General features: G+C 41.6%; 1 protein-coding gene across 1 annotated transcript in view; it reads right to left on the bottom strand.

Moving 5' to 3' along the window:
* The window catches only part of LOC138784154 (uncharacterized), an 84,713-nt gene that overhangs the window by 17,093 nt on the left and 39,852 nt on the right, over positions 1–27,768 (bottom strand). The window contains exons 8-10 of the mRNA XM_069959667.1: positions 16,226–16,412; positions 13,719–13,971; positions 13,104–13,267 (exon numbers count right to left, since the gene is read on the bottom strand). Coding sequence (XP_069815768.1) covers positions 13,104–13,267; positions 13,719–13,971; positions 16,226–16,412 — 604 coding nt within the window. The remainder of the gene's footprint in view (positions 1–13,103; positions 13,268–13,718; positions 13,972–16,225; positions 16,413–27,768) is intronic.

Raw genomic sequence — 27,768 nt, 5'->3', positions numbered from 1 at the left:
AATAAGGAAAGATTCATAATAGATGCATATGAATTGGTTGACTTTAGGAGAGGAAGCTTCAGAAATTGGAAAAAGATACTGGGAAAAATATACAAACTGGTAATTTAACATAGGGGGTATCACAGATATAGGTTGTATCACAAAGGAAGGAATGGTTGCAAGGATTAGGAGATTTAATGAAGATTTCACTAAACAGGAATCACAGAATCACCCAAGTAAGTATTATGCACAGATTGCATTAAACGCCCAAAGTTTTTAGGTAGGAGGGATTTGCCAAATTGACCCAAATGCCAAGCTGGGGATGCAAACTATATCCAAATGATCCCATGTGGGGATGTGCTGTGATACAGAACTTTTGCAGGAAAATGTACTGTAAGATGGAGGCAGTTTTGGGAAGGAAGTGGCTATACTGAATATAGTATATGAAAGAGGGGGGGATGAGCATTTTATAGTAAAATTGTTCCTAGCTAAGCAGATAATGCTGAGAAACTAGGGGTCAAATATAGAACCAACAGTTATTAATTGGGGCATTTGGTCAATGGGGTTAAAGTATATGAAAATATTTGGTATAAAAGGGGGAAAAGCCGGAATAAAGACTGATTTAAAAAAAAAAATGGGCAAAATGAACAGAAGGCTGAATATTGGCATAAAGGTGATAATGACTGCAGTGTTATATATACATACCATACTTTCTGGCGTATAAGGCAACTGGGCGTATATGACGTAAAATGACAGAGGCTTCGGTAGGCTCCGTAAGTACCTGAAGCCTTTGTCATTCTTCCGAAGCTCTCCCAAGCAGCCGAGCGTCTCCAATTAGATGCTCGGCTGCTCAGGAGAGCTTCGGGCATCCCCGGCGCAGTCAATGTACCTCACACTGGCTGCGCTGGGAATGGGAGCAGAGAAGAAGACGCGCAGAGTCCGGAAATGGGCGCAGGTGAGTAACAGTTTTGTTTTTTTTGAATGGTCGCCCATACCCGGCGTATAAGACGACCCCCAACTTCTGACAAGATTTTTTGGGGTTAAAAAGTCATCTTATACACTGGAAAATATGATATATATTTTTTTTTTTTCTCAACACTTGGGATGTGTGTGTGTGTGTATTTATGTGTGTGTGCGGGGGGGGGGGGGGGGGCTTTGGGGATTATTTGCATATAGTAAAATGGTATATTGTGTGACATAAAAAAGTATATTGTGTTACGATATGAAGTGCAATATAGGATGCACACGTGTTTTAAGTAGCTAACTTAGATCTGTATATTAATTTGAGTGATAGTTCTCTGTACAGTGCTGTGAAATATGTTGGTGCTATATAAATAGGAAAATATAATATAAAATATAAAAAGGAATTATTAATATTTAATAAAGAGTCCAATCTGCAGGCGACATGTTATAGAGCAAAAGGAAGCATATTGATATATAGTTTTATGGGGAAAAATAACTTGTCATTTAATCATGGAGATCTCATTCTAGTCTAAGTAGTCATGAAGGTGGTCCTACTCAGTGATTGACAGATAAGTCTGAATGCAGAGTCAATTGTCATCCACTGATTATAATCATCCACTTCCCTACTAAGGGCCCTATTACACCAACACATTGTCTGAAAGACTTTAAGCCAAAGCCAGGAATGGATTGAAATAACACTATTTAGACTGTAAGCTTCTATGAAAAGCAAAGGCATTCAGATGAGGATTATTTCATGCTTAGGACTTCTGTCCTTTACAGAAAAACTGTCTGATTTGCATTTAATATTACATAGAAAATGCTGATAAATCCATGCACATTGCAGCATTACCTGATTCAATTAACCAGGGATAAAAAGTTACTTATTCTCTTCCTGTTAAACTGTTCATTGCTATGTATTTTGCACAAATATTTATCTTTTGAGAGAAATTGTGGGTATTTGGCCAGCATTCTGTTCACTTTGGTCATCCATGATCCCCTTAGCATCCACTACTAAAGTAAACAGGATTTTCAATGTATATTTCAAAGTAAAATATGAATATTGGGCATATCAAATCTGGAAGCTTTTGATATTACAGTAACAATCTGCCAAATTTTTCACATTTAGACATATGGATAAAAAAGGATTTCTCAGTTTAATTTAAAATATTATAAAATGTGCTTATTTAGAAAATGCACATTAGGAAATAATCTATGCTACGTAACATCAAAAGGAACAGGGGAATGTGTGAATTTCAATTTTCAACCGATTAAAAGGCAAATGACACTAAGTTAATAAAGTATTGTGTTTATACAGGGGAACACATGAAACACCACAAAGTATAAGTGTATTTTGCAGTTAAGAATGCACCATCTGCACATACTAAAACCTAATTCTAATGCAGTAACTGCATTTAAATAGTTTCATTAGTTTTATATCTCTTTCCATCATGAATTTATCTTTTTAAAGGTAATGTGTCACCTACATTTTTTTTACTGATTAGAATCAGATACTAAAAATTATTCTTTTACTCCAATCTGTTTCTATTTTCTGACTCCAGCTTTGTTTTTTTATGGGGGCTGCCATCTTACCTGAGCTGGTTTTAACAGCATTTAATGGCATACTTTAAAAGTCCTTTTACACGTACAAATAAATCGTTTAAGCACTTGTTTAGCGAACAAGCAATAATTTCCCCCCTTAAACGATAAGAATTTAGAAAAGCAGATAAACTGCTATGAAAAGTCATTGGATTGCATATATATATATATATATATATATATATATATATATAAAGGCTATGTTCAGACTATGTAAGAGACTGGCCGTTCCGTGACCTGCCCAGGTCAGGGAATGGCTGGTCTCTGGAAAGATCATCCCAGCCGGTACTGCAGTACCCACCGGATGATCTTTGCAGCCGCAGAGTTCTGATGCAGGCTATGCAGGTTCGGGACTCTCACTCCATAGTGTGCACTGACATGGTTTTCTGTGGCCGCTTTTCAATGACATGTCATTATTTTTTCGGTGCACTAGGGATCCCGGCCGGAGCGTATACCATGTGTATATGCTCCGGCCGGGATCGCATAGGCGGCAAGGTAATGTAAATTTCTGTAATAATCACGGCCGTTGTTCAAAAAATACGAAAATATACATTGTGTGAACACAGCCATATACTTTGAATGATTATAATTGCGTTCATATCCATATACTGTGATTGATGAGTGTTTACACTCAAAGAACCATTAACCCCTTAAGGACAGAGCCTGAAATGGCCTTAATGACAGAGACAAATTTTATGAATATGACCAGTGTCACTTTAGTCATTAATAACTTCGGGATGCTTTTACCTATCCGGCTGATTCTGAGATTGTTTTCTCGTGACATATTGTACTTTACATTTCTGGTAAATTGGAGTCGATACTCATAACAAATCTTTATGAAAAAAACCCAAATAATGTGAAAAAATGTGAAAAAATGCATTTTTCCAACTTTGAAACTTTTTTGCGTATACAGAAAGTGGTTATACCACATAAATTATATATTAAATAGCATTAGCAACATGTCTACTTTATGTTGGCAGCATTTATTAAACTATCTTTCATTTTTTTTAGACGATAGGAAGCTTAAAACATTAGCAGCAAATTTCCAAATTTTCAGTAAAATTTCAAAATCAGATATTTTTAGGGACCTGTTCAGGTTTAAAGTGTATTTGAGGGGCCTGTATGTTAGAAAGCCCCACAAAGCACCCCATTTCAGAAACTGCACCCCCCAAACTCTGCAAAAGCACATCCAGAAAGTGTTTTAACCCTTTAGGGGAGTCACAGAAATAAAAGCTAAGTGTGTAAGGAATTTGAAAATTTTAATTTTCTGTGCAGAGATTTTATTGTAATCCAATATTTTTCATAATTATAAACCTATTACCAGAGAAATGCACCCCAATAATTATTGCCCCGTTTCTGCAGTTTATAGAAATACCCCATATGTGGCCCTATTGCGCTATTTGACGCAACCACAAGCCTCAGATATAAAGGAGCGCCTAGTGAATTTCAATGCCTCCGTTATATTTGGTCATTTCTGACTGTACCACTTCAGGTTGGCAGAGGCTCTGGGGTGTCAAAACCTAAAAAACACCCCTAAAGGGACACCATTTAGAAAACTACACCCCTCAAGGAATGTAACAAGGGGTGCGGTGAGCATCTGCACCCCACAGGTGCTTCACAGATTTTCCGAACAATATGGCGTGAAAAAAGAAAAATTTATTTTTTACACTAAAAGGTTGTTCTAGCCTTCAATTTTTCATTTTCTTAAAGGGATAAGAGGAAAAAAAAGACACAAAATGTGTAGCGAATTTTCTCCCGAGTACGGAAATACCCCACATGTGGCGATAAAGTGCCAAGGGAGCGCAGGACGAGCCTCCAAAGGGAAGGAGCGCCAATTGGATTTTGGAAGCTGAATTTCACTGGAAAGGATTTCAAGGGCCATGTTGCATTTACAGAGCCCTCGTGCTGCCAAGACACTGGAAACCCCCCACAAGTGACCCCATTCTGGAAACTACACCCCTCAAGGAATCTAACAAGGGGTGCAGTGAGCATATGGACCCCACTGGTGACGGGCACAAATGTGGAACAATGTGACGTGAAAGGGAAAATTTTCATTTTTTCACTTTCATGACACAAATGTGCCCATCATCAAGGGTCCATATCCTCACTGCACCCCTTGTTAGGTTCCTTGAGGGGTGTAGTTTCCAGAATGGGGTCACTTGTGGGGGGTTTCCAGTGTCTTGGCAGCACGAGGGCTCTGTAAATGCGACATGGCCCTTGAAATCAATTCCAGTGAAATCCAGCTTCCAAAATCCAAGTGGCGCTCCTTCCCTTCGGAGGCTTGCCCTGCGCCCACATGGCGCTTTATGTCCACATGTGGGGTATTTACGGACTCGGGGGAAATTGCTCTACACATTGTGTGTTTTTTTTCTCTTTTAACCCCTTGTGAAAATGAAAAATTCAAGGCTAAACCAACATTATAGTGTAAAAAAATTTTATATTTTATTTTCACGCCACATTGTTCCACATTTGTGCCAGTCACCAGTGGGGTCCATATGCTCACTACACCCCTTGTTACATTCCCTGAGGGGTGTAGTTTCCATAATGGGGTCACTTGTGGGGGTGTTTCACTGTTTTGGCAACACAGGGAGTTTTTAAATGCAACATGGCCCTCGAAATCCATTCTACTCAAATCCAGCCCCAAAAAGCTAAATGGCGCTCCTTCCCATTGGAGGCTTGTCTTGCGGCCGCATAGCGCCTTAGGTCAACATGTGGGGTATTTCCGTACTCGGGGGAAATTTCTCTACATGTTTTGTTCTGTTTCTTCTCTTTTAACCCCTTGTGCAAATGAGAAATGTCAAGACTAGATCAACGATGTTGTGTAAAAATAAAATTTTTAACACTAAAACATTGGCCTAGCTGTGAATGTTTCATTTTCACAAGGGTTTAAAAGAGAAAAAACCCACAAAACGTGTAAAGCAGTTTGTCCCGAGTACAGAAATACCCCACATGTGCACATAAAGCGCCATGCGGCCGCAAGATGAGCCTCCAATGGGAAGGTGCACTATTTGGCTTTTGGAGGCTGGATTTGGCTGAAATGGATTTCAAGGGCCATGTTGCATTTACAGAGGCCCTATGCTACCAGGACAATGGTAAACCGCCACAAGTGACCCCATTTTGGAAACTACACCGCTCAAGGAATCTAACAAGGGGTGCAGTGAGCATATGGACCCCACTGGTGACGGGCACAAATAGGGAACAATGTAACGTGAAAGTGAAAAATTTCCATTTTTCATTTTCACAGCACAAATGTGCCAGTCATCAAGCGGTCCATATGCTCACTGCACCCCTTTTTAGATTCCTTGAGGGGTGAAGTTTACAGAATGGGGTCACTTTTGGGGGGCCTCCACTGTCTTGGCAACACAGGGCCTTTGTAAATGCGACATGGCATTCACCATCCATTCTAGCCAAATGGCGCTCCTTCCCTTCGGAGGCTTACCCTGCACCCGCCTGGCACTTTATGTTCACATGTGGGGTATTTTCATACTTGGGGGACGTTGCGCTACACATTTAGTGTTTTTTTTTATCTTTTAACCCCTTGTGAAAAAGAAAAAATAAAGACTAGATCAATGATTTAGTGTAAAATTTTTTTTTTTTTTTACACTAAATGTTGGTCTAGCCTTAATTTTTTTCATTTCCTCAAGGGGTTAAAAGAGAAAATAAATGCAAAACGTGTAGGGTAATTTCCCCTGAGTACGAAAATACCCCACATGTGGATATAATGTGCCATATGGGCACAGGGCAAGCTACCAGAGGGACAGAGCACCATTTAGAGGCTGGAATGGAGGATGGAGGCCATGTCACATTTACAAAGCTCCTGTGCTGCCAGGACAGTAGAAACCCCCGACAAGTGACCCCATTTTGGAAACTACACCCCATAAGGAATCTAACAAGGGGTGCAGTGAGCATATGGACCCCACTGGTGACGGGCACATATGTAGAACATGTGCTGTGAAGATGAAAAATACCATTTTTTTCATTTTCACGTCCCAAATGTGGCCGTCACCAGGGGGCCATATCCCCGATGCCCCCTTGTTAGATTCCTTACGGGGTGTAGTTTCCAGAATGGGGTCACTTGTGGGGGGTTTGTACTGTCCTGGCCGCACAGAGGCTCTGTAATTGCATCATGGCATCCTCTAATGGGAATGGCGGCCATACCTACTTAGCTGGGGAAAAGGGACAATTTTAATTTATTTGGGGGTATTAGGCCAATTATTAGTTTATAAGGTTGAAAATGACAGGTGTCCATCAAATTCAACCTGTGTTGATCCAGAGGAAGGCAAAAAACCCTCGTGAGGCAGACGACAGTAGCCTCATCACAGGGGAAAAATTCCTTCCCGACTCCATATTGGCAATCAGACTAATCCCTGGATCAACATGACCCCTGAAATAAGAATAAGGGACAGAATTTAGAAAATTTAGAACTCCAATGACGTGTGGTACGCCTTGAAGCAATCCTTTATGCAGAGGCCGGGGTGATCAGGACAGGTGTCACACTGGTAAGTGGTGTCCTTCCTGATCCCCCTTTTACGGCACACTCTGCATTTCTTTTGGGATCTCCCCTTTTTTCCAGTGTGGGGGACTTCACCTGGAAAATGTTGTCCCTGTACGATACGGGGTCCTTCATATCCAGAAGCACTGGGGCCCGCTCCGTGGCTGCCGAATATCAGGGCTTTGATCACTGCTTCCTGGAAATCAAGGAATTTCCCCGGGTGGCCGGCATATCGGTACAGCACAAAAGCGTTGTACATCGCTGTCTGTACCAGATATACGGCCACCTTTTTATACCACGTTCTGGTTTTTCGCGTGGCGTTATATGGTTTCAGGACTTAATCTGAGAGATCAACTCCTCCCATATACTGATTGTACTCTAGAACACAATCAGGTTTGTTCACCACGTTTGTGGTACCACGTACAGTGACAGGGGTGGTGCTATTCCTGTGAATTGTGGTCAAAATAAGGACATCGCGTTTGTCCTTATATTTGACCAACAACATATTGTCACAGGCATAGGCCCTGCTCTCCCCCCTTGGCATTACTTGTCTAACAGGGTGACTTGGTAGACCTCTTTGATTTTTTCGGATCGTGCCGCAAGCTACAGTAGCTCGGGCAGCGAGTGACCGAAACAGGGGGATGCTGGTATAAAAGTTATCAACGTACAGGTGATAACCTTTATCCAGCAGTGGGAAGATCAGTTCCCAAACGATCTTCCCACTTACTCCGAGGATGGGGGGGCATTCTGGGGGCTGGATTTGGGTGTCCCTACCCTCATATACTCTAAATCTGTAAGTGTACCCTGAGGTACTCTCACAGAGTTTGTATAGTTTCACGCCATACCGTGATCTTTTGTTAGGAAGGTACTGGCGGAAATGGAGTCTTCCTTTGAAGCTCAGGAGGGACTCATCTACTGAGATGTATTTCTCTGGAATATACATCTCAGTAAATTTGGCTGAGAAGTGCTCTATGACCGGCCGTACTTTGTACAGTCGGTCATACGAGGGATCATCTCGTGGGGGGCACCTTGCATTGTCGTTATAATGCAAAAATTTTAGGAGGGCTTCGAATCGAAACCGTCCCATGGCCATACTGTAAAGTGGGGTATTATATATAATATCCCCACTCCAGTATTGCCGAATTGTCGGTTTTTTTACTAGGCCCATGTGCAGCAGGAGCCCCCAAAATTTTGTCATTTCGGCTGCATCAGTAGGGGTCCACGCCATGGGCCTAGCAAAAGAAGAGGAGGGGTTCTGGGCTATAAATTGGTGCGCGTACAGGTTTGTTTGCGCCACCATCAAATTGATAAGGTCATCAGAGAAATAGAGCTTGAAAAAGTCTATTTCTCTGAGACCTGTGGGGTTAATTTGGATTCCCGCCGTTGCCATAAAGCCAGGAATCCAGGGCTGATAATTTTGGGGGTCTGGGGTCCAGATGGGGTCACCTATCTGGGGGGCGGGGGGCAGGATGGGGTCACCTGTCTGGGGGGCAGGGGGCGGTATGGGATGACGTGTCTGGGGGGCGGGGGGTGGGTTGGGATGACGTGTCTGGCGAGCAGGGGACGGGATGGGGTCACCTGTCTGGGGAGCAGGGGGCGGGATGGGATGACGTGTCTGGCGGGCAGCCCGAGGCGTCCTCCTTGGACGCTTAGGTCGATAGTCATCATCACTGGATGATGATGATGATGATAATGATGATGAGAATGAATGGAGGAAAGAAGGATCCCGCCATTCATCCTCACTGGCTGTTTCGGTGTCGGAGGCAATAAGCGAGTATGCCTCCTCCACCGAAAACACTCTCTGGGACATTATTCGGGGATTGGTGTATGGGGGGTATGTAAATGTGATGTAGTGTAGTGGTGTAGTGTAAAACTTTATTTCAAGTAGTGTAATGTGGGGTAGTGTAGTGTAATGTAGTGTTTTATACGTGTTTTTCACAGTAGGGGAAACCTACGCCAAAAAAGGAGTTGCTGATAAATGTCGCACTTATGTGAGGTACTTATCAGCAGACAGTGGCGGTAGGATATAGAAAAAAAAAGGGGGGGGATGGGGGAAAATAAACCCTACGCCAAAAAAGAGGAGTTGCTGATCAGCGGCGCACTTACGTGCGATGCTGATCAGCACTCAGCGGTGGAAGGGCGCAAAAAAAAAAAAAAAAACCTCTTTACTCCAAAGCCACTGATTAGTGTATTATATACACTAGTCAGCCGCTAGGGGGCAGTACAAGTACCTGGACGAAGATATCCGAAGAAAAACGACGAAAGCCGACGAGAGCCGAGCGAAACCGACAGGAGCCGAGCGGAGCCGAGCGGAGACGACGGAGAATCACGTGGACGCCGCGGGACCGCAGATCTTCCGTCCGGACGCCGGGATCCGGTGAGTATGGTGCCTGCACACCACACACACTTTCTCTGCACCTCTTGGCTAACTAGCTGAGGGGTGTAGAGAAAATTAATAATATTTATTTTTACTTTGATCGCCGCTATTGGCCGGCCGGGCTTGGCCGGCCAATAGCGGCGATCTGGGGGGTGGCACCATGGCCCCCTCCAGTATACACAGTAATGGTGATTGGTGCTGTTTCGTACAGCACCAATCACCATTAAATTCCGGGTCACCGATAACCCGGGAACCGGAAAATTGCTGTAGTTGGCTGATTTGAATAAATCAGCCAATTACAGCGATCGTCTGCACGGGGGGTGTAATCCACCCCCCGTGCTGACAAGCTACGATGGTCTGCTGTGTATTACAGCAGCCATCGTTACCGGATCGCCGTGTGTTTACACACAGCGATCCGGTAAACATCGGGCGTATGTGTACGCCCGTTTGCGTTAAGTACCAGGCTGCGGGGGCGTACACATACGCCCGATGTCGTTAAGGGGTTAATATTGATTTTGAGGTCAGCTTAAAAAATGTGATCGACGACATATCGGTACCGAAGCGTGCGTTGGGGTGTTTCTGTAGGTAAGGGAGCTGCACGGCTCACATGCATAGTGTCTAACTCTATAATGCATTGCATGTCTTTTTCTTGAAGGTGATCATCAGTTGGTACTCAAGCACTTTGCATTTTTACCTTGTTTACTTTTTCACCTTTGTTGATCATCTTTTATAGAATTATACACTTTTTGCACGCTTTGCCTCCGTTAATTTTTTGTTTATTGCATAATGCACATGGCACTTTGTGATATATGAGATTTGCTAGCTAAAGCATGCACTTTTTTCCGTTTATGACACATGCATGATCCGTGTTGTCTCCCTTTCCTTATGTTGTGTTGTCCTCCTCTGTACAAAGAATATTTTTTAAATTAAAACCTTTTTGTGTGTAAATTATGTTTTCAAAATGATTGTACAAAATAAACTTTATTAATAACTTACAAGATTTGTGGTTTGGCTTCGATGTCTCTTCTGCGGGAGGAGTTGTTTTGGGGTTCTGTATGAATTATACATCTTTGAGCATAGAGAGTTTTTTACTCTTTGGAGGCTATTTAGCAAAAGTTCTTCGGTTTTACCACTTGAGATAAATGTAAAGTATTACGGAGCGTACTCTGTGACCTTTAAAAAAGGCCATTCCACAGGGAGCTACTATTGTCTCCTTTATCTACAGGTGTCACATGTCGTTGTAATGCTGAACAGATCACTTTAGAGCAGCCTCCTCTTATCACTACAGACACAACAGGAAATCTTAGCTTCATTTTAGCCCCAGTGGTGGGAATGAAAACGGCAAGATTTTAGGATTATTTTATAATATAGATAGAAAAATTGAAAATTTTAAAATAGTCACCAAAAATTAGTAAAAAAAAATATGTTTAACATAAAAACATTATATATATATATATATATATATATATATATATATATATATATGATAAATCATTTTCTGATGACACATTCTCTTTAGGGCATATTCATGCAACAGATTTTTATATCACAGGCCAAAATCTTTGTGAATTCCACGCTTATTCCTTATTCCATTGTTTTGAATGGGAATCTGTTATGGGAGGGATCACATTTTATTTTATAAACTTTTTTTTTACCTTTTTCTAGTCCCACAAGGGGAATATTAGCAGATTGCTAGTATGATACACTCTGCTAGTACTGGACTCAAATGCAGTATATGCTGCCTGTCAGCATAACAACAGATAATGTACCCGGCCATGCTGCAGCCAAAGAACTCCTAAATACCCATGGCAGGCCTAGAAGGCCCCCAGCTGCCATGGTTACCCATTGGCACCAGCAATCAAATTGCTGGGAAGCTGACAGTTAAAACGACATCCTCAGACTCCATATATGTCATAATCACTTCCTGACTACAACACGTATGTGGTAGGTCTACCAGGAAATGAGATTTCTTTGCTCCTGGTAGTTACAGCTGTGCTCCCATGATCTCTGCACTGTCTCATTCTATCCCTTCCAAAAAAAAAAAGACAGCAGGCTAGAATAAGCACCATTAATGACCACTGTAAAAAGTTGTATGGGCAATCGTCAAGCAGTTAAGTATTTGTTCAGTATGAGCCACTTCCCACTGACTTATGGGGGAGTCACTAATAACAAATCCTCTGTGCAAACATAATCTCACATGATTATAAGGAAACCACAATTGGATACCATTGACACTCAACAATGGATCTCTATTAAATAGCTCTGAAACAAATCTGTAATTTATTTAAAGATATAAACAGAAGGTTTTATGTGTCTACTGAATGTCCAACAGAGACAAAAGTATGGATGTAAAGTTGTGTTGGTTGTTAGTTGCGATGTTATGTACCTTATGCTCTGTTGTCTATGCCATACTAGAATTGTTCATTCTTATTGTTCAATGATATACCTATTTTATTTCAGGTACAAATGTAGAAGCTGGCTGATCAAAATTTTTATACTATACAATACAGATGCTATATTATAATTCCAGCAAACACCAAGTGCTACCTCGGCACTATCCTTGTGGCACAGTATCAGAACTCCCCTTATAATGATCCGCATACACCTGGGCTTAAAGGGATATTCTAATGGGGAAAAAAAGTTATACAAACTTGTAAATTACCTCTATTAAATGAGATCTCAAGCCGTTCAGTACTTATCAGCTGCTGTTTGTCCTACAAGAAGTGACATACAGTCTGATACAGTGCTCTCTGCTGCCACCTTTGTCCATGACAGAAACTGTCCGGAACAGTTGCAAATTCCCATAGAAAACCTGTCCTTCTTTGGATAGTTCTTGTCAAGGATAGAGGTGGCAGCAGAGGGCAACGTATTAGACTGGAAAGAAATTAGATCTTCCTGTAGGACACACAGCAGCTGATAACTACTTGAAGGATGACAATTTTGTATAGAAATTATTAACAAATTTGTATACCTTTTTTGAAACCAAATGATTTGCATATTTTTTCGTTGGAGTACCCCTTTAACTTCGTATGATGTGGTCCTCAGTGGACCATAATACAGACACAGATCCTCGAATTCCAGCAGAAAAGAAGCAACCATGGCACTCACCATCAAAAGCAAACACTTTTATTAAGGTCACATGATCCACAACGCTGGTGAACACTGGCTGTGCTCAGCAATGTTGATGGTGAATTCCGGGCTGTTTCTTTCCTGAGAATTATTATTATATTATATTATAATAATAATAATAATAATAATAATAATAATAATAATAATAATAATAATAATATTATCATTGCTATTACATTTAACTTATTACAATGACAATACTGTAAAACATTAGACTCTATGTAACAAATGTAAACTTATGGTCTCCAACAGATACCAACCATATATCTAGGCTGAAGCCAGTTTGTTGAAAACATTACATTGTATTGAGAAGGTGTGCATGGTAAAAGGCATCTGGGCAAACATTATGAATACAGGGCTATGGTTGGGGGGAGTCAGAATAATACTCTGAAAACCTCTCACAACCCTAAAATCCCAAAATTTATTTTATATAGTCTATAAAACATTAAGCATTAACAATAAAAATATAGACAATAAGGTTGTGGGAATGTTGGTACTGCTAAATTATAGACAGTTTGGGCAATATGAAATTCAGTCTGCTTGTTATCTCCCATTGTATTTTCTTACCTCAGCAAGTAAAGGTAAAGCACAGAGGATGATATGATAAAAATCATTGTATATATCAGCAAAGTGATGAGAATCCCAGGAGTGCCAGACTGTTCAATTCGAATAAAGAACCAATAGAGCTTTGCTGCATCTGCTATGGGCTTTTCTACACTGTAAGAAAGTCTCTACAACATAAAAACAGGAATAAACAATGTTTAAATACCTTATTAGAAAATAGTTAATTCTTAATAAAACACAAGTATATAGCAGAATATAGTGAACTTTTTTATAATGCTAAACAATTATTCAAAATAATAGGACCTTAGGAACTATTATTATTTGTCAGAAGGGAAATATCTACAAAATTAAGTAATAAAAACATTTATAAAAGAATAAATGAATGACATAGCTAAATCAATCAGATGTTCTGTTTTCCCAAAAACTCTACATATTGTCTGCAAAAATATAGATTGGTGTTTTTTTCAATAGTTACTTGCTTATATCTCACAGATTCTTCACAACTTTTGACAACAAATATGAGTGACAGATTGATGCTAGTAACACACAGCAAAAAAAGAAAACTATACTTTTTCCTTTTTTTAAATGACCATTATAGGAGTTATTTTAGTGACTTACCCCAAGGAATGAATCCACTATAAACACAGCCAAAGGGTCTAGCACTGTCCAGAGACCCAACGCAACGATAAACTTTGACAAGATAGTGGGGAATGAGCGAAACAATATTTGACAGCTCCATCTTAGAAGAATAATTAGGAGCATTGACACATTTAAGGACATAGGTCCCACCACGACCATAAACAACTCCTCTCTGGTATGCATTAAAGAATGCTGATAGGTCAGCTCAACAGTATGGGGGTGAAATGCAAACCTGAGAATTCAAATAAATAAGGATTTTCACTCATAAATAAAATACACAATTGTTCAGAACAAGAATTGTCAGGTTCAATGAGATAACATAGTTATTGAAAATAATCTTGTGTTTCACAGATGTAAATGTAATTTTTATTATGCATCTTTATTTTTTTATACTGTGTATCTTCTCTTCTTTGTGTAAATATGCACAGGCTGAATAATATGATAATTAGATACATAACTTCAAGCTCACTTAAAACTGCAAAATCTGTAAAAGGACTTATTCGGCATTATTTGTATTATTGGTCTTTCAAATCCTATGGCTCTTAAAGCAAATGTACATCAGGTACATTCGCTTCAAGCTCTGCACATGTATAGAACAGCGAAGGTGCCGCGGTCCTTTAGAATCAATGGAGCCGCATCATAGAGGGGTGGGGGTTTCCTCCCACTGGGGGAGGACCTACTCGCCTTCATTGCTTCAGCCCAGGCCGGTGTCCTGGAATAGAACATCACTGGGCAGCAGTGTAAAACAGGGAACACGGCACCACCTTCCCCACCCCAGCACCGTTCTATACATGTGCAAGACTTAAAGCGAATGTAACTGTTGGTACATATGCTTTAAGCCAGAATGCAGACGCAACACTGCACCACATGAGGTTACACCTAAGGCAGAATGTTTTGTTCTGTTCACATGCTGTGCAACTGTTGTAAGATTAAAGAAGTATTATTGTCTTGAGATTAATGGCATATTAACAGGATATGGCATAACTGCTGATAGATACTGATCCCACCTATGGGACCCTCACTTATGCCAAGATTGAGAGTGCTCCAACCCACTCTGGTCTGTTTGCAGCAAATGAAAGTAGTCAGGATGCTCTTTTAACAATTTTTAGGCTGTTTAAAACATTTTGCAACTTCTAATGACTTAGACAACAAGGAGTTGTCTAAACAGCGTAGCTCTGTGAGCTATAATAAATACATAAGCAGTAAAGCAGTAAAGCTTGCAGTTCTTCACTGTTATCGCAACTCAGTTTAAAGTAAATGGGAGTTGCGCAAAATGCTTTAAACACCCTGCTGGGCTTATTTTGGCCTCCCGACCACCTTTGGCGGCTGCGAGGCAGGAAGCCCTCAAGGTTGGAATTGATGCAGGTCTCTAAGTTGGGATCTGCATCTATTAGACATTTATGGCATAATATTATGTATTGCAGTTAGGCCTGTATGTAAATGGTATTAGATTAAGTGCATAGGGAGGCCACATACCCTTTCATGCAAAGCAGCACCTTACCCCTTTTGGGCAACCTTGAGTTAGTTTTAAAAATGTATAAATTTTTACTGGTTTGTGTTAGGTGCAGCCATTGATAAATTCTATACCATGGGTCTCCAAACTGCGGCCCTCCAGCTGTTGCAAAACTACATTTCCCATCAATCCAAAGCTTTAGCTGTCCAGGCATGATGGGCGTTGTAGTTTCAGCTGGGGGGCTGCAGTTTGGAGACCCATGTTCTATACCATAAGGGCCTGTTACACTGCGGAATCAGCACTGAAATTCCAAGCGGAATCCCCCTGCGCAAACTTGGCACAAAATCCTGCCTTCTATCTGTTTGAATGGGAGGGCTCATACGCCTCTGCTCCCCACACCTCGCCGCTCAAAGAATTGACATGTCAATTGTTTGAACGGAAAGGCATGGAGAGCGGAGGCACACGTGCCCTCCCAATCATATAGAAACAGGATTCGGTGACTAGTCTGCACAGGGGATTCTGCACGGATTTTTGGCACCAATTCCGCAGTAGAACGGGCCCTAATGCAGCATATCTGACTTTAGCCTCCTTCAGCTGGAATAGTTTAGGTCAGAGCTCTTTTCCTTATTTGGGCGAGATTTATCAAACATGGTGTAAAGTGAAACTGGCTCTGTTGCCCCTAGCAACCAATCATATTCCACCTTTCATGATTTACAGACTCTTTGGAAAATGAAAGGTGGAATCTGATTGGTTGCTAGAGGCAACTGAGCCAGTTTCACTTTACACCATGTTTGATAAATCTCTCCCATATGTGTGTAACTAATTGCTATATATTCCTTGGAGCAGACCATTTCTTGTTTACTCAAAGACAGTGGACATAAAATCTCAGCATTATAAATAAAAAAACAATTGCCTCAAATCTGAAGCCCGATAAAGAAATAATTGAGTATATACACACATTTTTTTTTAATTTGTAAAAAAAAAAATACTTATTGGAGCCAGGTGCACTTTAAACTCAGTAAATGATGCTTACGTGAAAACTGGGATGGAAATAGCCTGGAGGAATAGCCACTGAGCACAATAATGTAGATAAAGCCTTATAAACCACATCAGGGCCATCATGAACATAATTGACCAGAAATCATGCGATCGCCACTGCCCCAAGTCCAGCTCGGAAAACACAGCCCATATAACAAATGTTGCATGCTTTGCCATTTTTCGATACATGTGCATTCCTTTTGTTGGTTGGCTTTATAAAGAAAAATAGAGTAGGGTTAGATAACACAGTGAATAAAATAACATGTATATGATGTACATTAGATATATACTGTCTGATGCACAAATTAGTTCAGATGATCAGTAACAATAGGATTTAACAGTAATACATCTTATACTACTACACAATAATCAATAAAAATTACAGTGAATTTTCATTAAAATGTGACCATTACCTTCGCTTATGAATGAAGCACAGTTCAATGAAAATTATTGTTTATGCAGAAAATCATACTGAGTGTAGTCACACATATATAACATATAAACGGCTACACATAATCCAGTGCAGATTTTTTACACTATCATGCTTGGATTGTTTTTGTTATTTTTCATTCAATTAAAGCACATTAAAAGCACATTAAAACAATATCTGCAATATCCTGAAGCATAAGCTGATCTTTGATGTACCTACACCAGTATATTAGTATATTCAGGAATTATTAAAAAATTCACTATAAGGCTATGTTCCCACTTCGGGAACATATCAGGCAAAGGTGCCCGTCTCTTTATAAAGATGGACAAAAATAAAAATCATGATAAATATTAGCAGCTGTCTACCGAAAGCCACCTTTGCCCGATATGTTCCCAAAGTGGTAGCATAGCTCTATACTTATCTACCTTATCTATGCAAGCATATGCACAATGTGGTAAGGTATTACTGAGAGGTATTAACTGAACCACTGAAGTTTTATGTGGCGTGTGTTCAGGGTGAACTGAGTGTAAATTCACTATGAATACTCTTTTATGTATTATATGAGTATACATAACAGACGACATTTGTCTCAGAAAAAGTATATATTGAATGTTGACACTAGTTGCCTATGTTTCTTCCAATTAACTTAAAGGCAGGGGCGGGCTGGGCCGGGGGGCAAGGGGGCATGTGCCCCCCGGGCTGGTCTTCCCCACCAATGAGTGGGCCGCGACCCGTGGCCGACCCTCTGCTATAATTGAGACTGAAAGAATAGCGCGGCCGGCCGCCGCGCTATTCCCTCAGTCTCTTTCAGGCCGCCTGATCCCCCCCAGTAGCCGCAGATGTGCCGCGCGCAGGCACGTCTGCAGGCACCTACATCAGGTCCGCAGCGGTGACGTCACTTCCCTGACGCGCCGCTGAGGACCTGAGAACGGAGAGAGGAGCCGCCGTGCTGCAGCAGCAGGGAGAAGCTGCTGCAGACTGAAGATCCGGCCCGAGGAGAGGTGAGTTGTTTATCTTATTTTTTTTTTTAAACCCCTTCAGGGAGGATGCACAGGGGGGCTATTCTATGAGGGGGGGATGCTTAGGGGGGCTGTTTTATGAGGGAGGATGCACAGGGGGGCTATTCTATTAGGGGGGGGATGCACAGGGGGGCTATTCTATGAGGGGGGATGCACAGGGGGGCTATTCTATGAGGGGGGATGCACAGGGGGGCTATTCTATTAGGGAGGATGCACAGGGGGCTATTCTATTAGGGGGGATGCACAGGGGGGCTATTCTATGAGGGGGGATGCACAGGGGGGCTATTCTATTAGGGAGGATGCACAGGGGGCTATTCTATTAGGGGGGATGCACAGGGGGGCTATTCTATTAGGGGGGATGCACAGGGGGGCTGTTTTATGAGGGAGGATGCACAGGGGGGCTATTCTATTAGGGGGGGGATGCACAGGGGGGCTATTCTATTAGGGGGGATGCACAGGGGGGCTATTCTATGAGGGGGGATGCACAGGGGGGCTATTCTATTAGGGAGGATGCACAGGGGGCTATTCTATTAGGGGGGATGCACAGGGGGGCTATTCTATGAGGGGGGATGCACAGGGGGGCTATTCTATTAGGGAGGATGCACAGGGGGCTATTCTATTAGGGGGGATGCACAGGGGGGCTATTCTATTAGGGGGGATGCACAGGGGGGCTATTCTATTAGGGAGGATGCACAGGGGGGCTATTCTATTAGGGAGGATGCACAGGGGGGCTATTCTATTAGGGGGGATGCACAGGGGGGCTATTCTATTAGGGAGGATGCACAGGGGGGCTATTCTATTAGGGAGGATGCACAGGGGGGCTATTCTATTAGGGGGGATGCACAGGGGGGCTATTCTATGAGGGGGGATGCACAGGGGGGCTATTCTATGAGGGGGGATGCACAGGGGGGCTATTCTATTAGGGAGGATGCACAGGGGGCTATTCTATTAGGGGGGATGCACAGGGGGGCTATTCTATGAGGGGGGATGCACAGGGGGGCTATTCTATGAGGGGGGATGCTTAGGGGGGCTGTTCTATGAGGGGGGATGCACAGGGGGGCTATTCTATAAGGGAGAATGCACAGGGGGGCTATTCTATAAGGGAGAATGCACAGGGGGGCTATTCTATAAGGGGGGATGCACAGGGGGGCTATTCTATATGGGGGGATGCACAGGGGGGCTATTCTATATGGGGGGATGCACAGGGGGCTATTCTATATGGGGGGATGCATAGGGGGGGCTATTCTATATGGGGGGGATGCATAGGGGGGCTATTCTATATGGGGGGATGCATAGGGGGGGGCTATTCTATATGGGGGGGATGCCCAGGGGGGGCTATTCTATAAGGGGGGATGCACAGGGGGGCTTTTCTATATGGGGGAATCACAGGGGGGCTATTCTATAAGGGAGAATGCACAGGGGGGCTATTCTATAAGGGGGGATGCACAGGGGGGCTATTCTATAAGGGGGGATGCACAGGGGGGGCTATTCTATAAGGGAGAATGCACAGGGGGGCTATTCTATAAGGGTGATGCACAGGGGGGCTATTCTATAAGGGTGATGCACAGGGGGGCTATTCTATAAGGGGGATGCACCGGGGGGCTTTTCTATAAGGGAGAATGCACAGGGGGGGGGGGGGGGGCTATTCTATATGGGGGATGCACAGAGAGGCTTTTCTATATGGAGATATGTGCACGGGGGGGGGGGGCTATTCTATATGGAGGGATGTACAGCAGGGGGGCTATTCTATATGGGGGATGTACAGCAGGGGGGCTTTTCTATATGGAGAGATGTGCAGCGGGGGGGGGGGGGCATTCTATATGGAGGGATGTACAAATGAGGATGTTGCTGGAGCAAGAAGCCTAAAATGTCTGTCTGACAGATCCCGTGGAGAGGAGGAGTCATGGCCAGAGAAGCCTTCATGATGGCCGGAGCCAGATGGAGAAGAAAAAGAAAAGTGGACGTCTCTTCATGCAGAGAAGACGCCTACTGTGAGTCACTGAATGTAACTGCTTTATAATCACTTATAAGGTCTTATAACTTATCAGGGGTCTCAAACTCCGTCCCTCCAAGTGTTGCAAAACTACAATTCCCATCATGCTTTATCTGTCCAGTCATGATGGGATTTGTAGTTTTGTAACAACTGGAGGGACGGAGTTTGACAAGTGTGCTCTATTGTCTGTGTTCTTATACCTGAGATAGATAGGAGATAGATAGATAGATAGATAGATAGATAGGAGATAGATAGATAGATAGATAGATAGATAGATAGATAGATAGATAGGAGATAGATAGATAGGAGATAGATAGATAGATAGATAGATAGATAGATAGATAGATAGATAGATAGGAGATAGATAGATAGATAGATAGATAGGAGATAGATAGGTAATAGATAGATAGGAGATAGATAGATAGGAGATAGATAGATAGATAGATAGATAGATAGGAGATAGATAGATAGATAGATAGATAGATAGATAGATAGGAGATAGATAGATAGATAGATAGATAGATAGATAGATAGATAGATAGATAGATAGGAGATAGATAGATAGGAGATAGATAGATAGATAGGAGAGATAGATAGATAGATAGATAGATAGATAGGAGATAGATAGATAGATAGATAGATAGATAGATAGATAGATAGGAGATAGATAGGAGATAGATAGTAGGAAGTGGCTATCTAGCAGCTCATTATGTATCTTCGATTACACATGATATCTCGACCAGCAGACACATTTTAATAATGAGAACCTTCTATGGCAGGGGTCTCAAACTTGCGGCCCTCCAGCTGTTGCAAAACTACAATTCTCATCATGCCTGGGACAGCCAAAGCAAAGCTTTGGCTGTCCCAGGCATGATGGGAATTGTAGTTTTGCAACAGCTGGAGGGCCGCAAGTTTGAGACCCATGTTCTATGGGGATGATCCTGGTATTTGTACAGTGGATGTTAGTTAGTAATGGCGGCGGTGGGGAAGGGGTTGTGATATTTGTTTCTTTTATACTGGTATTATTGGTCTGGGTATACTGGATCTCAGTTATGGTTTGGTGGTATTAGTTAGTATGGGGTGGTAATGGTTGTGGTCACAGTGATAATATATGTTTCTTATATACTGGTGTATTTGATTTGGTCAGTAACGGTATATAACTGTATCAGTTCTGTTCTGGGGTCACATCCACATACTGAGCCCCCACAGAACTCTGTATTCTGATCTCCCACAAAGCCTCCAGTATACAATACACCAAGAATCCTCCAAGTACAACAGCTGCAAACACTACAACTTCCAGCATTTACTGACAGTCTGCAGCCCTCAGGATATGCTGGGAGTTGTAGTACCTCCTCTGATAACAGCTGGTGCTGTAGAGATTCAGGGCTGATGGTTGTAACATGATAAGAGAACCAGAAGGGCATTGTAAATGATTACAGCACTGATAACAGGGTCACCAGGTACACAGCATGGTACCTTAACCCTGGTGCATTCACACAGACAGATTTAGCTGACAGATTTTTGAAGCCAAAGCCAGGAATGGAGTTGAAAAGAGGAGAAATCTCAGTTTTTCCTTTATTACCTGTTCTCTGCTTATAGTCTGTTCCTGGCTTTGGCTTCAAACATCTGTCAGATAAATCTCTCTGTGTAAAGGCCCCCTAAGGTACTATGCTGTGCACCTGAGCTAGGTTCCCTTTAATCCAATAGATATATATCCTGGGATAGCTCTCATTACATACTATATAGCATGTGAGAGACCACTAGGTTTAAAGAAGTACTCAGGGGCTTGAGACATTTCATCCGGAGGTGAGACAATTACAAGGGCTTTTCGTGGCTGGGAACACTGGCCACAATACTATAATTCTGTGGCGCATGTAGTATCTTCCTTTCCCGCACTTATTTGGGGAGGGTAATACCAGGTAAGGGCCAGAGTGGTCCTTAAAGGATGGTCCGCTAGCCTGCCAGTCAAGGGCCAGTGCCGTGTGCTTGCCCCCCAGGCTAAAATCTGCCAGCCAGCCCCTGCTTAAAGGTGTTGTCTGGAAAAAAAAGTCATAATTAGCCATAATGTCAGCCATTTCCTATGGTTAAAAGTAATACAATGTCCGTCCCTTGGATGTCCAAGTCCAGTGGACATCCAGTGGACAGACATTGAGACAGTGAACGCGTATAAATATCTGGGTGTGGTCCTCAATAATAAGCTGGACTGGGCTGATCACATGGACATACTGTACAGAAAGGGCCACAGCAGGCTCTACCTGCTCAGGAGGCTGAGGGCCTTTGGAGTCCAGCGGGCACTTCTTAGGACCTTCTTTAACTCTGTAGTGGCATCAGCCATCTTCTTTGGAGTGGCCTGCTGGGGGAGCGGCATATCAACCAGCTATAGGAACAAACTGGAGTGATAGCACTGGGCAGTACTATCATTGACCGTTTAATTCACCCAAAGTGCGAGAAGGAGCAATATCAAAGTCCTTCCTTCCTGCAGCTGTTAGGCTGTACAACCAACACCGACCCATGCAGAGATCCCTCCATAAAAAGAACTAAAATAGTCTAATGTTTTTTTATTGTATCTTTTTTATCTTTTCTTCTCTTTGTGTACCTTAATCGTAATGCCTTTACTTTACCTTTTAGTATGTATAATACCTATGCTGCTGTAACGCACTGAATTTCCCCATAGTGGGACTATTAACGGATTATCTTTTCTTATCTAAGGGTGCCTTCACACCTACCGTATCGCAGCAGAAAATCCGCTGCGGATCCGCAGCAGATCCGCAGCAGATTTGATTAAATGAATGAACACAGCATCAAATACGCACTGTCAAATCCGCTGCGGATCCGCAGCGGATTTGACAGTGCGTATTTGATCATGTGTTCATTCATTTAGTTAAATCTGCTGCGGATCCGCAGCGGATTTTCTGCTGCGATACGGTAGGTGTGAAGGCACCCTTAAGGGACATTTTCGAATGAAAACACTAAAAGCAGCGCAAAGCTGGCAACTGGGGAATCGGCAGCAATGAGGGAGTGGGACAAGCAGAATCTGTTGGCCCTATATAAATAAAAATGATTATTATTATTAAGTATTAGAGATGAGCGAACCTCGTGCATGCTCAAATCCATCCAAACCCGATCGGAATTTGATTAGCTGGGGCTGCTGAAGTTGGATAAAGCTCTAAGGTTGTCTGGAAAACATGGATACAGCCAATGACTATACCCATGTTTTCCACATAGCCTTAGGGCTTTGTCCAACTTCAGCAGCCACCTCTAATCGAATGCCGAACGATCGAGTTGTACCACTTGTCTGATCATAATTATACATAAAAATGACTGCCCACAATACCCCTCTAATACTGATCTCTCTTTCCAGCACTGTGAAAAGGAATAAAAGTATTCTGTTTATTGGGTGCAATAACTTGTAATAGCTGATTTTTATTTGGACATTTAAGTAGAGGTCTATTTAGATGAAAGAGCCTCTTTATTATGAGAGAATGATTCGATAATAATCTTGTAGGACTGCAAGGAATTCAAATGGATTAAAATATATCAGCAAAAAACAAGACTGCCATCTAAAGCCTTTTGTAAAACAATTTGTTTCTGCTTTTGGACTGACAAAGAAACTGCAGGGAATTTGTATATTTTCTGCTTTATTATTGGAGCGCCTCTGCTTGTAAAGGAAGTAAAATCAATAATGTCCAGTCTCATTTTTGATCATCAAATTTTCATATTTAACAAATTTTCTAACACACTGTTGGGGAATATCAATTATACAGCACAATAAAATTGCAGGCACAGCACTACCCCAGTTACCCTCATGTGATCCTTAGCTTCATATTTGCTATGTGTTTTGTTGCATCTCTCAGTCTCTCCTCTTTTTGGATTCTGTCAGTCACAGTGTTAGTGCCGGGAAATGCCATCCTAGTTCTTTAATACACTGCACACTTTTAAATGAAGAAGGAAACTGCACTTAAATGTAATTGCACTGCAGGCAATTAAGCTTCTAAAATGTCACATATTATAAAAGCAGCAACATGTATTTGTTATAACATTTAAGGAGACAAAAAGGCAGCAATATGTCTTGTTGCTTTTATTCCAGCAAGTATGAATTAAAGCACAGCATTACATATTTCTTGACATTATAAGGGCAATGTAAATCATGTACATAAAACAAATATCACATCACTTATTGCTGGAGACTTCTTAGAATTTGTAATTGGTGAACTTTGCATATCTTGCTATGGTCCACACTCACAGCACACCATCACACATCAATATCATTGTCAACCAATTGGGTTTGCCCAGCTACTGGGGAAGATGTATGAAAAAACATTCCTTCACTTAGGATGCGTAACTGTTTTTACCCCCTTTTTTTTTCAAATATTTTATTGGATTTTTTAAAATTTTATCAATAACAATACAGTTAAATATTAAAGGAAGATATAAATAGGATACAATATAGTAAGTTTGAAAACAATTTTGCTATAAAGAACAATAGAATCTTAAGAACAAAAATTAATGCTCTACAGGATAGAAAGAAATCTAGATAAAGAATCTCTATCTTTAATATAATTAAGGAACTCTGAATACTCCTAGGGTGCCCCTTGCCTCCGCCGTCTAATACCAAACAGTATTACAAAAGTGTTTCATAACAGCTTCTCTCTCCTCCTGCGACATTTACCCCTTTTTTCAGTACTGTATTGGTTTAATTATATATTGCATGGGATAAGTCATTAGTATTGTCCAGTATCAACTGTTGTCATAGTGATTAGAACTAAACTCCCAGTGGATGGCTTATGGGGCCTTGCATTGACTAAGGGGCTCAGTGCTCAATTATATAACTGTTGACATTAAAGGCAAAGACATTATATTAGGGACTCTTTGACATCTTACTTCTAGTTTGATACAAATGTACATTTGGGGCTACAGACTGCAGACAGATTGTGCTGTATATAAAGTACCACTTGATCTTCCAGTTAAGTCTCTCACTCTCAGATTTAACTTTCAGGCTATGTTCCCTCAATGTTTTTTAGGTGAAATAGCGGCCATTATTTTCTAATGATGGCTCAAAATAATGAAAATGCTAAAAGATAAAATGTTCCCAAAGCATTTACTCACCAAGTCCCATTGAGTATTTTGAGCTATCTCCCATCTTTCTAACTGCTGTTCCTAAGTTACACATTTTTCTAAAAGCAGGTCCACAATGGAGCTGTCCAGGAAACTAAATTACCCAGCATGCATTGTACCTCACAGCCAACTGACAAGTATCCGCCTCTTGTAGTATCTGCCCATTGCTATCTCAATCTTCTTCTGGTTTACACTGTAAATGAAATATCTATCTATCTGTCTATCTCTCTATCTAATCAAAAAAGTCCATGGCACACAGAGGAAGCAAAGTAGGGTGCCGGCCTCTGAACCCACTTCAAGGTGCAGCAATATATACTTCAAAGATAAAGCGGCACATCCACGGTATGTGATGAAGGTTTATTTGCTCAAAGGAATAACAGATGTTTCTGTCCATACAATATAGACTTTTTTCAAGCTTGCTTAATTTTTTGAGTCTATTTATTTATTTATTTATCTATCCATCTACATAGATATATTAGAGAGAGAGAGAGAGAGAGAAAAAGAGATAAAACAACTGTTTCCTTTCCCCTCTATTGCTCAGGAGGCTGTCACTCTTCATGATATTTTTTATAATTAGTTTTACATTTAGATTAAAAAGCAATGTTCTTTTAATGACTCATCTTGCATCACCCCCATATTTCACACTGAAGCATGAAGCAGGGAAGGGGAGGTGGGGTGTTGTGACCTAACAAAATATATTTTATAGGAGACCATTTTATTTACAGCAAGATGTGCTTTTTTTACAAGCTTCAGTATCAAACATATTGTCAGGTAAGGAACTGGGAAGACAACAGACTGGTGCAACCCTAACGCTGGCACCCGCCCCAGCTCGCCCTACCTACTTGCCAAAAACAGTACTATGAATTACTGCGGACAACTGGGCGGCGTTCCCTACGCTGCAGTAAGTGCAAACACAAAACCAGACAAGACAAACAAACACAATAAAGAATAGTCAGCGGGCAAGGTTGGCAACAACCGGCAGCAGAAGTACAAAGTAAGAATCCACATGCAAGGTCAAGGTCACGAAATCCAGAGGTCAGAATAACTAATCCAGATGCTAAGGAGATACAAGGAAAAGGCACTAGGAGCAATAACAGACAATAGACAAGGTAAACGGTGAAACAGAAGCCAGAGACAGTAACAAAGAAACTTGAAGACAAGGCAAGGCACACTGAGGACTAAGCGAGGAACACTGAACCAAAAGAAAGGCAAGAAACAAGCAAAGGGATCAGGAAACCAGGAATACAAAGGCTGGATCTAGCTGACAGACAAGCTGCACAAAACTATCAAGAGCCCAGACTGAAGGGAGAGACCAAGCTATAAGGGAACAGAATTCCCGGCTCCAAGCTGATAGGTGGAGCAGGAGAAACACACAAGAGAATCACAGAAAGCCAGAGGTGAAGAGTAGAGATGAGCGAATCAGCCGGATTTCTGGTTCGTACGATTTAGAAATCTCGGCGGCTGACTCCCGCTGCCTGCATCGTAAGGAACGCCTGGAAAACTGGGATACAGCCAATGCCAATGGCTGTATCCCAGTTTTCCAGGCGTTCCTTACGATGTATCCACCTGCTGCACGGAGGGAAAAGACAGCGGGAGTCAGCCGCCGAGATTTCTGATTCATACAAACCAGAAATCCGTCTGATTCGCTCATCTCTAGTGAAGAGACCTTTGATTCGCTCATCTCTAGTGAAGAGACCTGTCAATCAGAACACAGCAGAGACAATTAGTGAATAGACCAAAGCAAGGAAAGTTCAGGGAGAACAGCGAAAACATGGATCGGATCACAGAAGACATAAACAAAGAACAGAACAAAACCAGGCACGAACTTAATGCCAAAAACGCAGTTTTTAGCGCAGAGGTCGGATCTTCACCGTAGAGGGTGGCACTGATGCCTTTTCAGGCACAATCATGACACATATTTTCCCTCCAGTCTAATAAATTATGTATACTGATACAGATTTACATATTCCATTTGAAAGTAAACTAAGTATTAAAGATTACTTTTACCTAAAGCACACAAATGTACCAGTTATTTTAAAATCAAATGTTAAAGCAATATTTATTACTAGGTTTAGTGTAAAGGAGCAACTAGTGTGGACCTGCTGTGCTACCCAACCAGTCTGAATTCAGGAGTGGAATCTAAATACACTCAGGGTGCCTTTACAAGTACAGGATCCGCAGCAAATCCGCAGCAGATTTGATGGTGCAGTTTGATGCTGTGTTCAGACATTTAGTTAAATTGATATCTGCAGCATCAAATCTGTGCTATCAAATCTGTTGCATATCTGCTGCGGATACTGTACGTGTGAACGCACCCTCACTATTTATCTCACTACAAGTTGTAAAAACTACAAGAGCCATTAAGAGGGTACAGAGAGGGCTCATGATGCAAGAGCAGTTGGGGACAAAGGCTCATAGCCGGCACAAACTGATCATTCATGCTTGCTATTTAACTATTTAAATGCAGTTCTCAAACCTGACAGTGGCATTTAAATGGCTTTATCTGTAGCAGCCTGAAACAATAGAGCACAGATAACATGTATATATGTACTGCATTGATCCCTATGAGCAATCATGGCATTGCTCATAAGAGTCCCCTAGAGAATTACAAGCCTTTTCCTATTTAAAAAATAAAAATGAAAATATTTACTATTGCCAAATGCGGAATAATTCGACTATTAAATTATCACATTCCTTATCTTACGCAGTAAACATCGTAAGCACACAACACCCACCCAAGTGCAAAATTGTTGATTTTTTTTGTCAAACTGCATCTAAATATTTTAAATAAAAACATTATATAATAATTATTATATAATACAATAATTTATATAAGTATAGATCTTATGGCAATTTGAGGCATCATTTTTGGCCCTAAGACCAAAAAATAAAAGTGTAAAAGGACCACATAAAAAAGTTTTCATTTTTTGCTATATACAAAAGCTATATATAAAGCTAAATACATTGCATATCATTGTAAT

The sequence above is a fragment of the Dendropsophus ebraccatus genome, chromosome 2 (assembly GCF_027789765.1).
Source record: "Dendropsophus ebraccatus isolate aDenEbr1 chromosome 2, aDenEbr1.pat, whole genome shotgun sequence".
Taxonomy (NCBI): Eukaryota; Metazoa; Chordata; class Amphibia; order Anura; family Hylidae; genus Dendropsophus; species Dendropsophus ebraccatus.
Note: the sequence above shows the minus strand (reverse complement) of the source record. Positions and strands in the feature narration are given on the sequence as shown.